The sequence below is a fragment of the Asterias rubens genome, chromosome 22 (genome assembly GCF_902459465.1).
Source record: "Asterias rubens chromosome 22, eAstRub1.3, whole genome shotgun sequence".
Classification (NCBI taxonomy): domain Eukaryota; kingdom Metazoa; phylum Echinodermata; class Asteroidea; order Forcipulatida; family Asteriidae; genus Asterias; species Asterias rubens.
In genome coordinates this window covers 7,643,022-7,667,082 of record NC_047083.1, presented here as the reverse complement: position 1 = coordinate 7,667,082, position 24,061 = coordinate 7,643,022, and the positions used below count along the sequence as shown (strand labels likewise).

Sequence of the window (24,061 nt, the reverse complement as noted above, 5' to 3'; positions counted from 1 at the left end):
AATAACAAGTTCTTATATAGCGCATTTCACAATAAACCGTATCAATGCGCTTTACATTATAGTCCCCTGGTCATTGGGCCAATAACATCCGTTTAATCTTTCTCAGCTCCCAATAGGGAGTATACAGCCCCTAGCTGCCGTGGCGCTCCGAAGGCTTTTTCATACACAATATCAACCTCTACCCTCTCAGGTACCCATTTATACCCCTGGGTGAAGAGAAGCAATTATAGTAAAGTATCTTGCTCAAGGACACAAGTGTCACGACCGGGATTCGAACCCACACTCCGGTGACTTAGCATCAGAACTTGAATTTGATGCTCTTAACCACTCAGCCGCGACACTCTACAGCGGCAACACTCTACCTGAGTGATGGATAATGGATTGCACCCCATATGAGAAGCCACTTTTAATGAAGGAAGCCATTATGGCCGCCAGTCTCTAATTGCTAGACTTCTTGGTCTACTTTTCCTTGTTCCAATTTCTAAGAGGTCATCTATATAGCCTCAGGGAGCGAACCCGGAGGACACAGTCAACCACCGCCCTAAAGAAAACTAAGCTCAACCCCTCTGAAGAAGGAAGCTTGAGAGAAAAACCAGAAGAAAAGTATTAAAAGAGAGGGAAATTAAAACATTTAAAGTTTGAAACATTTATATTTAGCTGGAGTCACCAATCCTAGACTTGAACATAACAAGGGAGTGCTAGACATTTGAAGATGTTAGGGCTAGGGCCCAGATGCATAAAGTTGCTTAGCAGAAAATACTGCTTGACAAATTTCTTTGCTAAGCAAAAGATTAGCGGTGAACTGTTTCTGTTAAGCAATACTTGTTTTTGCTTGCAAGTTTGTGTTCTTACAGACTTTATTATGAAACTCAAAATTGGGCAACCAGTTCCAGGCAATCTCCAAGAAGAAAATCCATTAAGATTTTAAAGGCAGTGGACACTATTGGTAAATACTCAAAATAACTGTTAGCATAAAAACTTGGTAACGAGTAATGGGGAGAGGTTGATAGTATAAAACATTGTGAAAAACGGCTCCCTCTGAAGTGACGTAGTTTTCGAGAATGAAGTAATTTTCCACGATTTTGATTTAGAGACCTCAAAATTAGATTTTGAAGTACCGAAATCAAGCATCTGATAGCACACAACTTCGTTTGACAAGGGTGTTTTTTCTGCCATTATTATCTTGCAACTTCGACGGCCAATTGAGTTCAAATTTTCACAGGTTTGTTTTGAGATACACCAAGTGAGAAACTGGTCTTTGACAATTATACCAATAGTGTCCAGTGTCTTTATTGTTCACATTCTCAGGAATTGGAAGACATTATTTGAAAAAATAAATCATGTGATACCAGAGCGGTTTGCATTTTTTAGTTGGTTGCATCCAAGTTGCCTGTAAAAAGTGCCTCGTGTGACAAGGCGATAAGGCTCTGTTTGAAATTTATGGCTGTGCTCTGCCCCTAAGGACAGTCGTAGGCTCAATTGTGTGATTTTTTTGTTTTCGATCTTTGCTTTGTTCTGCACACCCTAAAATCATTTTAAAGTTATGCACTGTTTAACGGAACTGGACACTTTTGGTAATTGTCAAAGACCATGTATTCTCACTTGGTGTATCCCAACATACGCATAAAGTAACGAACCTGTGAAAATTTGGACTCAATTGGTCGTCGAAGTGGCAAGAGTTAATGAATGAAAAACACCCTTGTTTGACAATTTTTTTGGCTTTCAGATGCATAATAAAAAGCTTCAGCTGTAGTCTGTTATTTATATAAGAAACTACCTCTTTCTCAAAAACTTTGGTACTTCAGAGGGAGTCGTTTCTCACAATGTTTTTTTATTCTGCTAACATCTCTCCATTGCTTGTTACCAAGTAACTTTTATGCTACAATTGTTTTGAGTAATTACCAATAGTGTCCAGTGCCTTTGCTTATTGCAGACCGTAGACATAAATAACAAGGATGCACTAATTAGAACAATTGCAAAACCTTTTGAAATCTCGCAGACCGAACAAACCCAAACGATGACCAGACCATGCGGCCACCACGGTGTGGGTGATAACAGTTGAATTACAGCGTGCTTGGGTGACCATGTCTGGGTAGTGGTATAGTGTGTTGATCTGGCCGACCACAAACCTTGGGCAGGGCTTTGACCCCGCTCTCTAGCCTAGATTATAATGACCACAGATTCTGATCTTATTAACCTATTACAAGGGTCATAAAGAATTGTTACAGGTACTTTGGTAAAGGGTCATTCAGAATAACCAATTTTTAAAGACACAGGACACTATTGGTAATTGTCAAAGACCAGTCTACTCACTTGGTGTATCTCAACATTATACATAACATAACAAACCTGTGAAACATTGAGCTCGATTGGTCGTCGGACTTGCGAGATAACTATGAAAGAAAAAAACACCCTTGTCACACAAGTTGTGTGCTTTCAGATGCTTGATTTTGAGACCTCAAATTCTAAACCTGAGGTCTCGAAATCAAATTTGTGGAAAATTACTTCTTTCTTGAAAACTACATCACTTCAGAGGGAGCCGTTCTCACAATGTTTTATACTATCAACCTCTCCCCATTACTCGTTACCAAGGGAGGTTTTATGCTGATAATTATTTTGAGTGATAACCAATAGTGTCCACTGCCTTCAAAAAGTTTTATTTTCTCTTGAAATTATTTGTTGGTGGTCAGAAGAAAATCAAAAATAACTAAAAATCAAAATGTAACAGGCACTGTGGTAAAAGGGCCTTCAGAAAAACGATTGTTTAAAAAAAAGTTCTATCTTTTTCTTTTCTCTTGAAGTTATGGGTGGTTGCTCAAAAGAAATAACTCAAAATCAAAATTAACTTTACAGTTAAATTTTTTACCCATACACCGATGTGTGTTAGCACTGTATACTCAGTACTGTCCAGAGTCCTGTGAAAAAAATATCACAGGCATGTTACTCGGGTGGGATTCGAACCCACGACCCTTGCAATTCTAGAGCAGTGTCTTACCAACTAGACTACCGAGGTTGCCCGGTAGCTAGAGGCAGTTCGAATCCTATGTTTTGGCAGCGGGTACCGCAACGATATAAGAGGTGTTAAATTTGCATCGGGATAAAGAAAAAAAAAGAAAACAATTAATTCTATTAATTTTGGTTTTACCCTAGTGAATAGATCTATATACTTGATAAAAATTACTCAGGTGGGATTCGAACCCACGACCTTTATAATTCTAGAGCACTGAGATTTATTTTATCTGAAAGTTGATTGAGTGCAAAGATTATTTTATATTTATTTTTTGGGGGGGAGTCTACTTACAATATGTCTGGTCATTTAGTACAGTCTCCTGACGATGACTAGAGCAAGCTAGTCGAAACGTTGAGACCAATTCAGAACTGACTCCGCGGCAGTACAGTTAATTACGATCCTATAAGCTAAAGTAGTAGTCCAGTCTGTTTTCTATACCATCCGCCCTGGTAATAGTTAAAAGCAGGACAGTTCTTTTCAGAACTGAGAAGTCTCCCGACCCTCCGATTATCTACTCCATGGCAGTAGAATAAAGCAAGACAGTTCCCTAAGAACAACTCTACCTGGCAAGTAGATACACACATGGTGTTACCGCAAACCAAATACATACAAAGATTAATTTATATTTATTGTTTTTGGGGGGAGTCTACTTACAATACGTCTGGTCATTGTTCAGTTTGAAGGCCATTTCCTAAAGTTGACAAACTTTGGGTTTTTCCCCAGGGGTAGGGGGGAGTGAATAAAGGGGGATAACCCAGGTCCTGTTTGAAACTCAACTTTAAAGATGCTGTGTCAGATTTTTGGTCCCAAACATTAAACTTTTTTGAGTGAATGGTATTTCAAAGAGTATCACCCGCTCTAACAAAAAAAAGTTTAACTTTTACTTTTAATGGTCAGGAACCATGACAAAAATTTAAAACGTTTCTTATAAAACACATAAGAATTGGTCACGTGATATATTGTCGGGATCCCGACACAAACTAATTTTGACCGCTTTATTTCATTGCTACTAATAATTGGCAGACTTTTTCGAGCAATGGCTCAAATGAAAGCTTGTAACTTTCTCGACCCCCATCAAAATACCTTGGGTCAAATCGGCCAAAAATCTGACATAGCATCTTTAATATAATAGGCAAATGAGTAGTGGGGGGGGGGGCTGGGGTCCCACGTGGCAACAACCACATTTGGGTTTGTAACTGTGCTTCTTAGAGCAGACAAGAACTAAAATTATGGGGGGTGTGGGGGGTGTTTTGGGGATTTGGGAAATTGTGATTGGAGGGGTGGGGGGGGGGGGGGGTTAGAGCCCTGCTAACTTAGCCCATGTGGGGTCGACGTTAACTTTGTAACCCAATTCCGGAATAAAGAAGAGAGCTATTAGATTAAGAAGGAAGTATTGAACTCGGATGTCCTGAATAACCATCCCCCATCCTGGCCCGGCATTCAAGAATATTATCTACAGGAAATAACATGAATTATTGCATTAGAAACGGACTAATGCAGCGCAATTACCACATACCTCTTTGTGCGCCCGCAGGCTAAGTTCTAATCTTGGTGATCAGCGTCTTCTTTTCTTCCAAGCAATTTCCTTTGTTTAGTTTTTCTTTATAATCAATATTTCAAATTGAGTGATTTGTATCCGTACATCAAGATTGTTTTTTTTTCTCACAAAGTTGTAAAGAAGTAATACAAAATTGTCAGATTGAAATTGGTGTTTTATTTCTTTTTCTTGTCCTCTCTGTAGGTATATACTAGCAGCAATTGTGAACCAGCACATATCATTAGTCCTTCCATACATAAGGTAAGAAGCCAGGGGTCGATTTCACAAAGAGTTAGGACTCAGGTTTGAGTTAGGACGAGTAACTCGTGAGCATGATCTTTGGTTTGCATCATTGCCAAAAGTGTTTCTTATTGCTCCATTATATTTTGAATAGTTCTCAAAGAATTGCAAATAAAATAATCCATAGAATAGTTACGTTTCCGATAACCATCTAAAAAACTGGAAAGCAAGAAGCGTTAAATCTCTTTTGAGTGATTTCAGATTTACTATACTTATACACGTCGCAAAAAAAACGACGCCTTCGTTGCGCTCAATCAATTAAAAGGTAAACATTATCTTTGCTAACGATCAAAGAAAGCTCATTGATTAGGGTAAATAAACCCATGTCCTTTATAGCGGATTAAATAAGGTTTAAAAACAGAAAGAGATTGATTGGTAGGAACCAACACTTAGCCGAGTAAAAATATCCTTTCCGAACGTGAGTTGGCAAAAATTGCTCATTGTATGGGTTCGCCTATTCAAGGTTTTTTATCCCGATTGGTGATGAAAATATCCTGATGAGGGTGTTTCTGATTGGAGGATTTGTTTATCCCGATCGGGATAGTTTTGGTGACCAGGGCCCAACTTCATAGAGCTGCTAAGCATGAAATTGTTGCCTTGATAAAAACAGAATTACCAAACAAATTTCCACATGATTTTCTGGACAAGCAAACAACAGCTGAATACCAGTAACAAGCAATATGCAACAAATGGAAATTTGGTTGGTAATCCTGTTGTTTTCCCGGAAGAAATTTCATGCTACGCAAACTTTTGTGCTTAGCAGCTCTATGAAATCCGGCCCAGACCCAACGAGGAGAAACAATTTCTGATTTGGAATCAGAAATTGTTTCTTCTATCATTTATGACTACTGTATAAATAAATTAAATGTGTGTCCTACCAGCATATGGAGCAGTAACATGGGCAACAACTAAACTGATAGAACATAAACTCCGCACAGTACACAAAGAGCAATGGAGAGGCAATTGATACAAATCACATAGAAATACAAAAGAAAACTGGAGTAATACTGGCTTGGTCACACAGGCCTCAATCACATGAACGAAAACGAGAATGTTAACAATGCACTCCCTTGATTGGTTGAATGAGCGCGGGCGTATTCTGCGTGGAGCAATTCAACCAATAGAATGGGTGCTCTTTGCGTCGTTATTGTTATCGTTTTCGTTATCGCTGCAGTTTGACTCGGCCTTTAGAGGCATCATAAAACAAACTAAATGGAGATGGGCTCGTCACACGGCCTGAGACTCCAACCCACACTTCGATGACTTTACTATTAGAACTTAAATTTGATGCTTTTAACCACTGGACCATAACACCCTACTATCCCAGTATTTTCACACTTTCTTCCCTTTGCATTTTCCTTTAAAGACACTGGACACTATTGGTCGTAGAAGTTACGAGATAATAATGAAAGAACAAACACCCTTGATTTTGAGACCTCAAAATCCAGTTCTGAGGTCTCGAAATCAAATTCTTGAAAAATTACTTCTCTCTCAAAAACTACTTTACTTCAGAGGGAGCCGTTTCTAACAATGTTTTATATCAACCTCTCCCATTACTTGTTACGCAAGTAAGGTTTTATGCTAACAATTATTTTGAGTAATTACCAGTAGTGTCAAGTGCCTTTAAACCTACCCAAAAGGTCCCTGAACCCTTCCAATCATTGCCCCGTGATACGGGTTGAATGACTGATGCAAGCTTTCTGATCGGTGGGTTCCGTTCTGCACGCCGGCTTAAATGCAGCTGTTGCGCATACAGGGCAGACCATCATACATACGCAGTACGCACTGCACTGATTTTGATCAAACGACCTTTTTCGTTCCCCTCAACTTCGTCTTGTTTCGTCCAATCAGATTGTCTAATTTTACTGTCTAGGCCATCCATCAATAGTTTGAGAATGTCTGAGTGGTTTCATTGGTAGGTAAGAGTAGAAAATTGCGGAACTTTTAAAAGTAGTGAGGGGGAGGGGCTGAAAAAGTGGGTTAAAAATGGGTGCAGAACCGGGATTTTTTTATTGTTATGGGTTTGGGCGTAAGGTTTTGGGGTTTAAAGGCAGTGGACACTTTTGGTAATTACTCAAAATAATTATGAGCATAAAACCTTACTTGGTTACGAGTAATGGGAAGAGGTTGATAGTTTAAAACATTGTGAGAAACGGCTCCCTCTGAAGTAACGTAGTTTTCAAGAAAGAAGTAATTTTCCACGAGTTTGATTTCGAGACCTTGAGATACACCAAGTGAGAAGACTGATCTTGGACAATTACCAATAGTGTCCAATGTCTTTAAAATATCGTGTTGCTTTAGGCTAGCAGGACCAGTCTTGAAGGTTCACTTAGTTTTTCATTGGGCCATAGAACTTCAACTAGCCAGCTGGGAGCACTTGGTGTAAATTTTGTCTGAAAAATGAGGGCGGTTTTTGAGAGGGTGATCAGATGGGTGTATGAGTGAACCCTCGTGTGCCAGTCACATTCTGTCAGGTGTATCTTTCTTTGAAATCTTAACCTGATGAAACCCTTAGCGCCGGGACAAAACAGCTGAGCATGACCTGCGTGGCTGATACTGCGAGTTCTTGCTTGGTGATGACTGCTTAGCAATAATGAGCAGGACACCAGTCACAAATTGTACATATGTGGCATGGTATTTTGGCTGTTAACCTTATTCTAGTTAGCTTAGTTTTGTTTTGCTGAGCAAAATTGTTGGCAAACAAAACAGCTGAGCACGACCCGCGTGGCTGATACAAAGTGATATACTGCAAGTTCCTGCGTGGTGATGACCAATACTGAGTCATTATAGTCTTGTCTACGTGTTATTCAAATCAGCGGGTATAGCTCAACAAGTAGCAATCACTTTCATATAAGGCCATATACAAAAATAAACATGTTTAGTGTCCTCACCCGCTGTCTTTTTAGAGGCGCCTCCTTTTGTTCTTTTCTTTTTAAATTATGAAAAAAAAATTGTTTTTTAAATAATCTCACACACACAAAAAAGCCCAGGCAGTCTTAAAAAAAAAAGGGTAAAAAGGGGCCCTCCTCATTCCTTAAAAAAAAGGCAAGACGCTAAACATGTTTTATTCTTATTTGGCCTAATCAAGTAGGGGGAAATACGACTGGGGATTCATGGGGATTTCCTAGTTTATTGCTACTCTCCCTGGAAACTTGATCCAGTTTTTGTTTTTTCTTGGAATGTAGCCAGGTGAAGGGATTTCTTGCTGGCTTTGACTTTCGGATTCTTGAAATCCAATCTTTTTTTGTGACTTCTCCTGGGCACAATTTCATAGAGCTGCTTAAGCACAAAAAGTAGCTAAGCATAAGCACAACGAGGTGATACTTATAACTAGAAGTAACTATAAAGAGTAAACCTGCGGCCACAACCATGTGTAATATCACTTTTGAGGGATTGTTGGCTCTGAAAACAGCCGGTGTGGACTTGATGTTTCAGACTGCTTGTCTTGAGGAGAATATGCTGTTTGAAACGTCGAGACCACCCCCGGCTCTTTTCAGAGCCAACACTCCCTCAAAACAGATGTTATACATGGTACCCACAAAGTTACTATTTAGTATTTATAAATACTTCTTATTCTTCACACCATGCTAAGCTTCAAACACCATTGATACTTACCAGAAAAAAAGGTTACCAGCCAATGTCACATGTACAATTTGTGACTTGTTTCCTGCTCATTTCGGCTTAGCAGAAAATTGTTAAGCAATATTTTCTGCTTAAGCAGGTCTATGAAATAAGGCCATGCTGCAACAACTTCTAAAATGCAAGGAAAATTACAAATATATTTTAACAAAATGTGATTTTTTTTCCTAGCTAGATCCTTCGCCTTATAAAGGCAAACAAAATTAATAGTGAAGTGGTTGATAGTTTTAGTTTTAAGTTGCAGACTTTGTCTGTTGGATTCTGATTTGAAATCCAATCCAACAACTTCTAAAGGAATGTCTCTTTTATTAATTTTCAACTTTCTTTTCCCTATTTTTAAATCTCAGTGATACAGGCGTCCATTTCCCAGAGAGCAGTATCTTCAGTTTATTCCTTGATGTCTCGGCAGCATTTTGTAAGTTTCTCTACTTATAATTTTTTTTTTAACAAACTTTTTTTTCTCTACTTATCCTATGTTTTTTTTTTGTTTAATGATGTGACTCTCGTTTAAATAATGGGTCATGTTATAGAATTCTGAGGCTTCAGCTGTTGTTTTAATATCAATCTAAAATAATGAAGACAATCAAAGTACGGTAGACGGCTGTCTGTCTTCATTGAAATTATGGACCAACTTAAACACTTAACAATAAATCATATCAAAGTTACTTAAAATAAATGACTGGACGAGAGCAAATGAATAATCAAAACACTTCCTAAAAGCAAACGACTTAAATACATTAGCGGTTCCCGCCACGGCTTTCTGGGCCGCGCCATCTCGAAATGCTATTTTCATCGGCAATATTTACAAAACGGTAAACCAAACTAGATCATAAATGGCAGATTCTAAAGGCATTAATTTATCAAAGTCATGTCTTATGAAAAACAAGCTAAGATAATAAACTTACACAACTTTAGAAATAGAAATATATAAAACAAAAAGGGGAAATTTACCTGAAATAATGAAGACAATCAAAGTCCGGTAAGATGGCTGTCTGTCTTCATTGGAATTATGGGAGCACCCGAAAAATATACATAAACAAAAAAGAAGAAGAAGAAAAAAGCCATCTGATTGTCATCATTTCTGACTAAACCAAAAAGTTGTTTGTTTAAGCTAGTAAAAGCCATTGAAAACAACTGATGTTGAAGACAAATAATACTACTAATAATAAGTCAATAAATGAAAAATAATAATAATTTCAAGTGCCTGACGATTTGACCCTAGCAGAGTTTTTCTCAAAAACTAGAGCTCACATGATCATACATAACTAATTAAACTATCACTTTCCGTTTACATTTGATTGATATCTGTTATTTGATTTTTCTCAATTCTTAGTTTTACTAACAGCATACGTCCGTTACCACCACGTCAGACAGTTCCAGGACAGATTCCAAGAGAATCGATTATGGCGTTTCCGTCGAGTGAACATCGCTGGTATGATGTGCAGTCTGGTGGCAGCAGCCGGCCTGGTGGTCCTATCCAACTTTCCGGTAAGTGGGATTATCTCCAACCATTTTTATTATATCACTTGTAAAAACCCTTTATTGAATACCGCAATTCAAAATATAGTGTGGCTGCAACTATTTGCTTTGAATAGCAAGGCCATTTTGGCAGTGCATGTTTGGGCACAGTTTCGGCGAGATGAAACTACAGTGTCTACATCACTCTACTTACCTGTAGAGCAACTACAACAATTGCATCGGTTTTGTACACAATAGCGCCCTCTTGTGTCCTATCCCCGGCGCACTGTGACATGCGCACTACGTTAGAGTCCTCCTTTTCTTTTAGCGCAGCATAAAGGCTGGCTTATAGTCGGTCGCGCGATGGACATTTTTTAGTCATCGCTGGGGCCTAAAAAATATGTCTTTTTTGGATCGCGTGTCAAGATTTCCCTCGCCTGACCATCGCGCGACCGACTATAAACCGGCCTTACAAGGTTTTTTAAGGCTAGCGAATGTTAGCCATGATATGATAGCCAAAACTACCTGTGTTTTTCTGAAATCTATGTTTTTACTACGCTGCTCTTCGGAAAAGGGGCTTCTCCTGGATTAAGTATAATATTGTGAATTGTGACTATATCATTGTATAGTGACACCATTTTCATTTGGGAGGCAAGTAAAGGCAAATATTTGAGGAGCCTTTTTGATAATATCAATAATAATATCAAAGTTTTGTATAGCGCACGTATCTACCAAACAAGGTGCTCAAGGCGCTGAGTACATACAAACTTTCAGAATGATAGGTAATTGCAGTGATGAATTTTGAGACCCAATTATTTAGCACCTTATAAGGGTTTTTACAGGGTGCTACGGCGCATACAGCAGCCACAGCCAGGAACACCGGGACAAACCCCTTCTCTTTTCGGAAAGTGCACTGGGTTCTTTTACATGCGTTACACAACACATGGGACCAACGGCTTTACGTCCCATCCGAAGGACGAAGCAATGGTTAAGTGTCTTGCTTAAGGACACAAGTGTCACGGCTGAGGATTCGAACCCACACTCTGCTGATCAGAAACACCAGAGTTTAAATTCGGTGCGCTTAACCGCTCGGCCACGACACTTCCACAAACATAGGACTATGTTTGATGTATTAAAGCTTTTGTTTAGGGGGTCAAGGTGGGAGTGGGCGGAGGGTTCTGAGCTAGGGGGTGGGGTGCTCTCTCCCCTGCCCCCACTGCTGTTTACGCCACAGTTTCTAAGGTAATTGTGTATGTGGGTGACAAACATTATGAGTAATGAAATGCCTGTAGTGTGCGGTCAGTGGCTGCAATAGGAGTAGGTGTTAACTGGACCAGACCTACTATCCCACAATGAGTCAACAATAATAATAAAACCCCTTTCACACAGGAGCAACTTAGCAAGGGTCCCTTGCTAAGTTGTAGCATGGTTGTACACATTATACAAAATGTAACTCGTGTGAAAAGACAACAATTGTTTCTAGCCAACGTGCTAGCTCAGTAGTCTATTGGTTTAGGCTTCTGCCCTAGCAATCCCAGGTCGAAATTCCAGTTGAACCTAGTGAAACTGGGTTTAACAATTTCAACCTAGTTGAACACAGTTAAACCTAGTCCAAACCAGTTGGTTAATATGGAAAATGAACGAGTTTGATCACTATCCAGTTGAACCAGTTGACCCCAGTTAACTAGGTTCAACTGGAATTTTGACCTGGGAACGCAAGGTCATGGGTTCGAACCCTACCCAAGTGATATGCATCTGGATTTTTGTTCACAGAACATGGGAAAGCACTGCCTACAGTTCTTTATATAAGGGTGTTTACAATACAATACAATACAATGGGTTTTTATATAGCGCCATTTCATTTACACCACATGGGTAAAAACAACCTAGGCCCCTATATTATTATTATTAAAGACAGTGGACACCATTGGTAATTGTCAAAGACCAGTCTTCTCACTTGGTATGTCTCAACATATACATAAAATAACAAACCTGTAAAAATTTGAGCTCAATTGGTGGTCGCAGTTGCGAGATAATAATGAAAGAAAAAACACCCTTGAGGTCTCGAAATCAAATTCGTGGAAAATACTTCTTTCTCGAAAACTATGTCACTTCAGAGGGAGCCGTTTCTCACAATGTTTTATACCATCAACCTCTCCCCATTACTCGTTACCAAGTAAAGTTATATGCTAATAATTATTTTGAGTAATTACCAATAGTGTCCACTGCCTTAAATATTATTATTACCTTAGCTATTGAAGACATTTTCATAAAGCTGTACAAAACAATGAAAAAACGACTACTCTCGCTTGGTCACTACTTGACCTAACAATCCAACCCCCCCCCCCTCCGCTCCTTTCACTAAGGAAATCTAAGGATGAGTAATAAGCGACAGCGTCAATCCAGTTCCCACGATGTTCTTGTTTAGATCAGAAGAGTCGATCGAGCCCCATTGAGGAAATTGCAATCAATTTTATTGCAAAGAGACAATTTCCTTTTCAAAATCCCAACAAAGTTAAACTGATGGTTTTTAAGGTCAGATAGTTTACTGTTGAACTATTAAGGCCATTCCGAACAATCAATGTCCAAAATATCTTTAATTTTTTTAAATTTCAGTAAAGACTAGTCTTATCTCGAGTTAGGACGACTAAGGACTTGCCTAAAGTTTTTAATAAACCATAAGGAGTCCAGGGGTCGATTTCACAAAGAGTTAGGGCTAGTCCTAACTTAGGACTAGTCCTAGGAGATATACAAATTGCATGGATAGTCCTAAGTTAAGATGAGTACTGGTCCTAACTCGAGATAAGGCTAGTCCTAACTCTTTGTGAAACCCACCCCTGGGACTAGTCTTTGGACTATGTTTGTGAAAATCGACACCTTGACACTTTCGGTAATTGTCAAAGACCAGTCTTCTCACTTGGTGTATCCTAACAAATGCATAAAATAACAAACCTGTGCAAATTTGGGCTCAATTGGTCATAAAAAGGCTTCATGCTTCATGCCTGATGTCTTTTATTATTTGAGTGAGAAATAACCTCTTTCTCTAAAACTATGTTACTTCAGAGGGAGCCGTTTCTCACAATGTTTTATAATATCAACATTTTTCCATTGTTCATTCATCTGGTAGGGGAGCATAGTCCTATGCTTTGAGGAAATTGTAAGTTTGTATTGGAACTTTGCAAAGGGCATCACAGCAAAAGCACAGAGCACCACAGCTGTTGGCTTCCATGCACAGGTTTGGTCACACAAAACATTAAAGGAACACGTTGCCCCGGTCGAGTTGGTCTTTGAAAAGCGTTTGTAACCATTTGTTATAAAATGCATATTGTTAGAAAGATGTTTTAAGATGAGAATACAATGATCCACACACATTTGCCTCGAGATTGCGTGGTTTTCCTTTTACTTTGCGAACTAACACGGTCGGCCATTTCATTATGGGAGTCAAAAATTTGACTCCCATAAATGGCTGACCGTGTTTGTCGACGAGGTAAAAGGAAAACCACGCAATTTCGAGTGATACTCGTGTGGATCATTATATTCTACTTTTAAAATGTCTGTCTAATCGTTTGCATTTTATAACAAACGGTTACAAACGCTTTTCAAAGACCAACTCGACCGATCAAAGGCAACGTGTTCCTTTTACACAGTCTGCGACTATTTTGTCAGCTTTGCCAATACTGTGTAAAACACTAAACTACAAGACAGAAATAGCATCAATTTTCTTCTTCTTTTTTTCTGTTTTTTTGTGTTGAAATCTCCTTTAATTTAAAACCAGACAGACTCTAATTTACCAAAATGGGAGGCTATAAAAGAAACTTACTTAGCATTTCACTTCAGACACATCAATCAATCCATTCCTTCATTTCCTTTCTTTTTGGGGAGGGAGGTACTTCCTAAAAAAAGAGGAGCGCACCTGGGGGCAAACTCAACATCATAAACTATCTTCACTTTTGTCTGTGAAAGCAGTTTAACTTATACCATTATTCCAGTGCCCCTGCAATTGGAGACTTTTGAGACGCTGGCAGCAGTGTACATAACAGTCCTTTTCTTGCAGCTCTTAGTGTTTAGTTTTATTAGACTTAACACTGGCATAAAAATATAAATAAACAAGACGATACATAAAGAAACAATGAATCAAAATAGCTTAAAAATACCAAGCCAGTGAGTGGCGAGGAGGAACAGGTGACCGGAACCTCTACAAAGCCGTCCTAAAGAGCCGGTGCTACATAGGCCCTAGGCATTAGTGTTTTGAAAGCCCTAGTGTATGTGCATATGCTCAGTATTGCGCTAGTCTAAGCGTGAGCACTACTGGCAAGAACTGTGAAAAATGACCGGGCCAAAAGTCTCCGATTGTGTGTTTGTTTTTAATTTTGTTCGTCTTGCCTCACACCGAAAGTGAGGTGAGCTGTTAGGACCCAAGTGTTATATTCAGACACTGGTGTTCTGTAGGCCCCATCAGGTGTCAGAGAAGGCCCTGATGAGGAGCCAGTGTTACTTAGGCCCTAGGCATCAGTGTTTTCAAGGCCTTAGGGGTGCAAGTGCATTATAGGTCCTAGGCACCAGTGTTGCATAGGTCCTAGGTACTAGTGTTGGAGGCCCTAAACACCAGTTTTCCCAAAGGCCCATGGTACCATTAATTTGAAGGCCCAAGGCACCAGTGTCCCATATAGGCCCTAGGCACCAGTGTCAGTAGGCCTTTAGCACCACTGTTCCGTAGTTTCATTGGCCCTAGGCTACAGTGTTCAATCGGCACTAGGCACCAATATTTTGAAGACCCTAGAACACGCCTTTTTTTTCATAGGCCCAAAATGCACCATTACTTTGAAGGCCCCAAGGTACAAGCGTTCCATAGGCCCCTAACCTCCAGTGTTCTATAGACCAATCGAAACAAAATTTGTAGCGCCCTCTATTGAAAATTGCCAACTGCGGTGTCTGTTTGTGCACAATCTAGGCATTGAAGACACAGCAGAAAATGGCGCGCGGTGCTAAAACACTTGCGCGCCCGGTGCGTGTCGGATTGGTCTATGGGCCTAAGGCACCCTTTTTCAGTAGTCACTAGGCCATTAGCACCAGTGTTCCATAGGCTTTAGGCTTCAGTGCTCCGCAGGCCCTCAGGTATGTTCCATAGGAACACACACTACGCCTTTAAAGCAACTAATTCACACAGGTTTTGCCATCATTCGTATGACAAACCAGCTGTACTGGTACGTGCTCCATCCAGCTTAAGGGAAGTACCGGTTTTGCTCTTCGAATTATTACAAGTTGAGTCTTGTCTGAAGTTTTTTTTACTTCAGACGTGCTTCGTTGGTGTGCCATGATACTGCCTGGTTGTCAGGACATTTGCTTGGTTTGTCAGCCAGATGACTAACGCTGATGTATCGATACGAGGCACATCGCCATGGTAACTGCAACGTCAGTCTCCATTCTTGTATGACCCATTGAAATGTTAGTGTCAGGCGGTGAGAGGTGGGATAAAAAAGATTTCAGGAAGAGAATGTTTTAAAGTTTTCATTCCTTGACTTTTCGAGCCGATCAGCTGCACCCAATTTCATTACTGCTAGACAACTTTGTTTTCTAAGCAAAAATTTATTTGGGTTTAAGTCACAGCAATGTAAATCTAATGCAATTTCGGCTGGTAACCTATTTCTGTTAAGCAAAACTTGTCTATGCTTAGCATGTTTTTGTGCTCACAGGCTTTATGAAATTTGGCCCTGGCCAGTGGACTAAGTATTGGTGCACAGGTTGCTATGTGTTGTTGCCACAGTGGATGGTGCTGGGCGGGCCTGCCCAGAACTAACAAATTTCACCCAGTATTCTGAGCGAAATACATTGTGCAGCCCAGCAGAGATTACCCAAGAGCTCAAAATCACAAAGCAATAAACTCCATCGTAAGACAAATTGTCAGTATCGCTATAGTGATTTGCATTATGACATTACGCTTTACTAAGCAACTATAGGATGATTGATTGCAGTTAAAGCCATTATACACTTTCGGGAAACAGTATTGTCCAAGTCCCACACTTCGTGTATCACAACTTATATATAAAATAACAAACCTGTGAAAATTTAGGCTCAATCGGTCATCGGAGTCGGGAGAAAATAACGGGAAAACCCTCCCTTGTTTCTACACGTTTCGCCGTGTCATGACATGTGTTTACTATAAATCCGTAATTCTCGTTGTTGAGAATTGATAATTGTTTTAATGTTTTCTCAAAAAGTAAAGCATTTCATGGAATAACATTTCAAGAGAAGTCTTTCACCATTACCTTCCGTAAACCCTGTAAATTATTTGTAAATCTGTGAACTTTTTTTTTGTCCCTGTACCGAAAGTGTATAATGGCTTTAGATCAATTTATAGCTCTTTGTGAAATTGACCCCAGATTGCACTTCAACAATGATGGTCCCATTTTGAAACTTGACTCGTTTTGTTGAACCGATCGCCATTGGTGGACTAAATTGGTTTCAGAGCCCACCACTAATACTTTGTCTAGTTACAACACCGATTGCTATGATCATTCACATCAACAACCCCTCACCTTCAAAGGCAGTGGACACTATTGGTAGTTGTCAAAGACTAGCCTTCATAGTTGGTGTATCTCAACATTATATATGCATAAAATAACAAACCTGTGAAAATTTGAGCTTAATTGGTCATCGAAAATGCGAGATAATAATGAAAGAAAAAACACCCTTGTCACATGAAGTTGTGTGCTTTCAGATGCGTGATTTCGAGACCTTAAACTCCAAGTCTGAAGTCTCAAAATCAAATTTGTGGAAAATACTTCTTTCTCGAACACTACATTACTTCAGAGGGAGCCTTTTCTCACCATGTTTTATACTATCAATCTTTCCAAATTTTTCGTTACCAAGTAAGGTTTTATTAAAAGGGGCCTGTTTACTCTTGGACGATGAGAAGCAATTAATGTTAACGGTCTTCCTCAAGGATATGAGTGTCATGACCGAGATGTAATCCGTAGGCTTAACAGACCTTGAGTTTGATGCTCTGAGACCTTTTGGCTACGACACGCCACCCAAAACCAATCCCGATTTCAAGCTAAACATGTCACAAATGTTTTACCGAGACAAACACACAGATCGCACCAACTGCACGAGGTTTCTTGCCAAACATTCAAAAGTGATTTCCAACTTCGGAGTTGAGTCAAGAAGTATTTGGAACAGTTTCACATCCCATCTAGCCTTTTGTTAAGGCTTTGTCAAGGCCTTTGTCCCAAGCGACTGGTTCGGGAGACCACACACGCGAGTGGCGAAGCCACGAGGGCCTTTTCCAACTTGTTTGCAGTTTCTTATGTGTTTCTTTATAATCTCGACTTTTGCTACCCAAAAGGGTGAGTAAGAAATAACTTTATTTATTTGGTTTGCGGTAACACCATGTGTGTATCTACTTGCCAGGTAGAGTTTGTTCTCAAAAGAACTGATAGGCTACACATTCTACTACCGTGGAGTTGATTTTTCGGGAGACTTTAACTATATTAAAGCCATTATACACTTTCGGCCAATTGTCCAAGGCCCACACTTCGTGTATCACAACTTATATATCAAATAACAAACCTGTGAAAATTTAGGCTCAATCGGTCATCGGAGTCGGAAGAAAATAACGAGAAAACCCACTTCTGTTTTCGCGCGTTTCGCCGTGTCATGACATGTGTTTATAATAAATTTGTAATTCTCGCTAACGAGAATTGATATTGTTTTAATGTTTTCTCAAAAAGTAAAGCATTTCGTGGAACAATATTTCAAGAGAAGTCTTTCACCATTACCTTCTGTAAACCCTGTAAGTTATTTGTAAATCTGTGAACTTTTTCTTTTTTTTCTGTACCGAAAGTGTATAATGGCTTTAAAGGGAAGGTACACGTTTGGTAATTGTCAAAGACCAGTCTTCTCACTTGGTGTACCCCATTATATGCATAAAACAACAAACATGTGAAAATTTGGGCTCAATCGGTCATTGAAGTTGCGAAAAAATGATGAAAGAAAAAACACCCTTGTTGGACGAATTTGTGTGCTTTCAGATAGGAATAAAAGACTTCTAGCTAGAACATTTCTCCAGAGGGAGTCGTTTCCCACAATGTTTTATACTATCAACAGGTCTCCAATGCTTGTTACCAAGTCAGTTTTTAAGTTTATATTTGTTTTAAGTAATTACCAAACGTGTATCTTCCTTTTAACTACTAGCTGGGCGGAAGGTAGAAAATTGGCTGGGACGACTACTTTAGCTTAAAGAGATGTTATTAACTGAACTCAACGTTTCGACTAGCTTGCTCTTGTCATCTTCAGGAGACTGCACAAGGTTTCTTGCCAAACTTTCAAAAGTGATTTCCAATTTTGGAGTTGAGTCAACTTCAAGAAGTAACACTTTTGGAACAGTTTCACGTCCCGTCCAAAGAACGGATGCCATAATGATGTTAAATTGCTCTCTCACACACCGTCCAAGGTTAAATTCACAAATTTCTTACACTATGCTTGTTTTTCCGCATGTGGTTTTAATATTCCAATTTTTACTTACAATTTATACAAATCCCATGCCAATTCATATTGACTATGTAAGTCTTGTGGGTATAAAGAGAAGAGAAAGCAACCAGACTGTGAAAATAAAAGTAACATAGGCTCATGAAAAAAAAGTTGAAACTTTTCAAGTTCACTAACAAATTATATTGTGAAATAGTTTTTTTCCGTCTTGTATGACTATGCAATGTGTTTGGCTAATCCTTTACTTTTTTAGTCATCATTAATATATTATGAGCAGTGGTCTTGCCTACCAGAAAGGTCATGGAACAAACCAGGTCACTCTCTTTGTGAAAACATAAGTGACATAGGCCCTATGAAAAAAAAAATTGAAACTTTTCAAGTCCACTAGAAAAATTATATTGTGAAAGTTTTTGCCGTCCGGTATGACTATGCAACGTGTTCGACTAATCCAAGGATATGTGACTCACAACATTGCGGTTTTTCTTTTCTTCGGCGTGCCGCTACGTCAAAGACTTGTCGTACTCATCACTTATGCTGGAATCCTCCTCAGCAATTTCAAGTATTAGAAACAGACCTTTGAGCAGGTGGATGGTGAGTGTAGAAGACGGCAAACGGAAGACGTTGATGGATTTCATAAAATAGACATGAGTTTGCTAGGTTCCAAAAGGGTGGGTCTTTTTGATATGAAAAAAGAGGGCCGCTGTTGGTTTGGATAATTAATACAAGTACTTGTAGAAAATGAAAATGGCCTTGTCCTCTTAAAGATAAATATCCAGCCGATGATTTTACCAAACTCTTCCTAACTAAGGATTCATTTTAAAGCCATTGGACACCTTCAGTAAACAGTATTGTCCAAGGCCCACACTTCGTGTATTACAAACCTGTGAAAATTTAGGCTCAATCGGTCATCGGAGTCGGGAGAAAATAACGGGAAAACCCACCCTTATTTCCGCACGTTTCGCTGTGTCATGACATTTGTTTAAAATAAAACCGTAATTCTCAATATCGAGAATTGATATTGTTTTAATGTTTCCTCAAAAAGTAAAGCATTTCATGGAACGATATTTCAAGAGAAGTCTTTCACCATTACCTTCTGTAAACCCTGTAAGTTATTTGTAAATCTGTGAACTTAAACAAATTTTCTGTACCGAAAGTGTCCAATGGCTTTAAGGACTTTCATAGATGTTAGGGCGCATTGAACCATCCTATTACTCGTCCTTGTTCCTAACTCGAGATAGGATTAATCCTAGCGCTTCGTGAAAGTGCCTGTATGCTTACCCTGTATGGACTTGACCTTGGTGCCTTTTCAAAAGTTCCAAGTGCCTTTTGGAAAATTTCAAATTTAAGTTGCTATCTTTTAGCCTAAATCATCTCCTTGCTCTGGAAATTTTCCACAAAGGAAATAATAATCAGATACAAATTGTCATTTTTATGAGCTTTTTCCTTGAATTCTTTGTACCACAAACTCTTAATATTGAAGTAGACGGAAGCATCTGTGTGAGCGCTGCATGCATTCTTGTCAGTTTGCCGACCGTAAAAATGTGTATAAGATAGCTCAGTTCGTGGAACTCGGGTTAAAATCCAATTCTTGAATATTTGCTAATTCCACCTAAAACAATAAGTTAAATAACTGTTATTGGTTCAAAACTCAATACCAGACAAAGTATGCTTAGCTGAAATAGTTACCAGCTAAAATGGCATCTGTTTGCTCCAGTTGTCGGCTGGTGCCCCTTTTCTTTAACGAATAGATTAAGAATGTCCTGCTTAGCCTCTACGTGAATTTGGCTGACGATCGGGACAATCATTCACAGCAACAAGAACTGATTTTCACAAATTGCTTCTGACATTTCAGACTCTTAAAGGGTCCGGGGTCGATTTCACAAAGAGTTAGGACTAGTCCTAGGAGATATACAAATTGCATGGATAGTCCTAAGCTAGGACGAGTAACTGGTCCTAACTCGAGATAAGACTAGTCCTAACTCTTTGTGAAATCCACCCCTGGGTTCCTTTTGTCCAAAACACAATGTCCACAGATTTAGATTAAACAGTGTTTGAAGATAACGGTGGTAAAAAGCTTCCCTTTAAATCTATACTTTGCTGAGGTGCCGCAGCTTTTGAGAAATGAGTAAAACAATGTCACACAAATATTGCTGGCAGTGTAAGCACTAAATGTAATCCACCATATACAAACTGACTATGACTAGGAGTTTGAGATCGATCGGCCATCTGGGTCACAAGAAAATAGTGAAAAAAAAAAAACGATTACATATTTTGCATGACGTCGATTAAAACAAAAAATGAATAAAACGGTCACTGAGCGATAACACCAAATGGGAAATTAGTTTATTTATTTCTCATCAAATATTACATTTTTGACAAAAAAATTTCAAGGGATGTTTTCTACTATCATCATCAAAAGAACGTGTAAGTTTTATGTAAATCTGTGAACTTAGCGATTTTTGTTAACCAATTCTTACCAGTTCCTTTAAGAGCTTCAGACAGGGTTTTTTAAAAGTCGAAACGGCCCCGTCCCAGGGTTGAGTGACTTTTTATCCCCGGGCAACACGTCTTGCCCTGGGGCCGTTCGGATTGTGTGCAAACTTTGCTCCGCGGGTTTGTTAACAAACAGGACGTGGTTTGATTATTGGGCCTCATATCTCGACGTGTTTGCCCTCGATTTATAGGAAGAAAAATTGGATGGAATGTTCAGTTAAGCATTTGCCACAATGCTGATGTCATTATTTGTGACATGCAGGAATCCTGTTTGCCTACACAATGCAGCACCCCCCCCCACCCCCGATTACATTTAAGGCCATAAAATATAAAACAAATTTTTGTTATGAGTACATTCATTCAAATCCATTTAAATAGTTTTCAAGAATTATACCATAAAAGGATGTAACATCATTGTTATTTTGAGGAGTACAAATCAGTTAAAGGCAGTGGACACTATTGCTAATTACTCAAAATAATTATTAACATCAAACCTTTCTTGGTGACGAGTAATGGGGAGAGGTTGATGTTATAAAACATTGTGAGAAACGGCTCCCTCTGAAGTGCCATAGTTTTCAAGAAAGAAGTAATTTGCCACGAATTTGATTTCGAGACCTCAGGTTTAGAACTTGAGGTCCTGAAATCAACCATCTAAACGCACACAACTTCGTGTGATAAGGGTTATTTTTCTTTCATTATTATCTCGCAACTTCGATGACCGATTGAGCTCAAATTTTCACAGGTTTGTTATTTTATGCATATGTTGAGATACACCAACTGTGAAGGCTAGTCTTTGACAATTACCAATAGTGTCCACTGCCTTTAAAGGCACTTGACACCTTTGGTAACTGTCACAGACCAGTATTCTCACTTGGTGTATCTCAACATATGCATAAAATAACAAACCTGTGAAAATTTGAGCTCAGGTGGTCATCAAAGTTACAAGACAATTGTGTGCTTCCAGATGCTTAAAAAAGGCTGCAGGCACGAAGTCTTTAAATATTTGAGTGAGAACTTACCTCTTTCTCAAAAACTACATTACTTCAGAGGGAGCCATTTCTCACAATGTTTTTTTTAATATTTTTTTTTTACTATCAACAGCTCTCTATTGCTCAGTACTAAGTAAGTTTTTTTTAAAGTAAAAACCAAACGTGTCCAGTGCCTTTAAAGGCAGTGGCCCTTATTGGTAATTACTCAAAATAATTATTATCACAAAACCTTTCTTGATTAATAGGGAGAGGTTGTTAGTATAAAACATAGTGAGAAACAGCTCCCTCTGAAGTGACGTTGATTTCGAGAAAGAGGTAATTTTCCACGAATTTGATTTTGAGACCTCAGATTTAGAATTTGAGGTCTCAAAATCAAGCATCTGAAAGCACACAACTTCGTGCGACAAGGGTGTTTTTTCTTTCATTAATATCTCGCAACTTCGACAACCGACTGAGCTCAAATTTATACAGGTTTGTTATTTTATGCATATGTTGAGATACACCGAGTGAGAAGACTGGTCTTTGACAATTACCAAAGGTGTCCAGTGCCTTTTAAGTGTAGCCCTAGTCTCACCTTGAAGTTGCTGCTCCGAGGGTTAAAGATTCTGAATTGTGGTTGCAGTGGTTTCCTTCCTAGCCCCATCAGTCTCAATCTACCTGTTCTCATCTGTCTTCTTGTCTTCTGTAAAAGTGGAACTAAACAATCAAGGAGAACAATCGTTGACTCAAAAGTTCCGAAGGGTGTAAACCGCCCAGCTGTAATTACGCCCAAGGAATCGTTAGTGAATCACTTAATTAATAAACAATTGCACTGTTATAATTGTACTGTTCAAGTAAGGCCGAGTAAAAAAACAAAAACATGTTTCACGTCCGGGTTTTTCAAAAATAGGAGGAAGAGGGGCTTTTTATTTTTTATTTTTTATTCCAAGATGGCCGCCATTCTTTGTTAAAATGTCAAATATCCATTTTTTTCCTCCGCTGAAATACACAAAACATAAATGAAACAATTTAGTCGAGGCATTTAGACAAGACATTCAGATTGTTTTTGCTGAGATCATTTGAAATAACCCTATTTAAAAAATTAAAAAAGAAAAGAAAAAATGTGCATAAAAAAATAAAATAAAAAATAAAATAAAAAAGGAGGCGGCCTGTAAAAAGGAAGCGGGCGGGGACGCTAAACATGTTTCTTTTTTTACTTGGCCTAAACGCCTGTGAGTAAATTGTTGTTCACTTGACAATGACCTTTCAGAAAAGATTTCTTGAAATTGGTCTTTGCTCTTTTTGCTGGTGCTTAAAATACTCTGTTCGATCCACTGTGGCCCTGGTTCGAATCCCAGATTTGCTGGGTCGTACCTGACTTTTTCAGAGATTTTTTTTTTAAAACCTGACAAGAAATGTAAGATTTATATGTTGGAGTAGGAAATCACAATTTGGCAAAACCCAGACAATCAGGTAAGGACTGAAAACCAAATCAATATGCAAGTGTCTGGCCCATGGTGGGATTCGAGCCAGTGTCCACAGAAGTGAAAGGTGGGACGAAACCACTTATTGACCAAACTCACCTGACGTCATCATCAGAATAATCTTGGATGCGCCAATTTGGTGGTCAATGTCAACGTGTGTTATTCAGAGAAGTGCATATTTTTGTTTGACCACCAACATGGTGAGCACGGCACCAGTCGCCGCATTGGACGCCTGTGCAAGGGGTCAATAGGCCAACCATCCTTACAATCAAGTCTTTTAGTAGATTAATTGTTGTGGGGTGCTTATAATAATAAGGGAATCAATGTGTGGTGAAGAGGTTTTCAACTAGTGGTTTGGCCTGGATCGTGATAATTTTATCGAGACGAAATCGGGTTTAAACCACTGGTTGAAAACCGACTCAACACACTTTGATTCCCATTCATAAACACTTTTTCGGTTTAGAAAAGTCAACACTTTTTGGTCAAAAAGTCAAATAAATGCAAATTTTTAAATTTGTTCAATGATTTCTTTCGACACAACACCCCTCCAGCTATGAAATGGTAAAGCTCTCCGTCGCCCTCGGGTAAACACCTCCTTATAAGGGAATGCTGTGTTCGTATCGCGTAATGTGGCACAACTGTTTCAGCCGACGTTGCTCTCGACCAATAGGAATGAAGAAACTGT

General features: G+C 39.0%; 1 protein-coding gene across 1 annotated transcript in view; it reads left to right on the top strand.

Moving 5' to 3' along the window:
* Nucleotides 1-2,084: 2,084 nt before the first annotated feature.
* The window catches only part of LOC117305441 (DNA damage-regulated autophagy modulator protein 1-like), a 37,741-nt gene continuing 15,764 nt past the window's right edge, over nucleotides 2,085-24,061 (top strand). Inside the window, exons 1-4 of the mRNA XM_033790310.1 lie at nucleotides 2,085-2,092; nucleotides 4,752-4,808; nucleotides 8,834-8,901; nucleotides 9,820-9,974. Of these exons, the coding sequence (XP_033646201.1) occupies nucleotides 2,085-2,092; nucleotides 4,752-4,808; nucleotides 8,834-8,901; nucleotides 9,820-9,974 (288 nt within the window). The remainder of the gene's footprint in view (nucleotides 2,093-4,751; nucleotides 4,809-8,833; nucleotides 8,902-9,819; nucleotides 9,975-24,061) is intronic.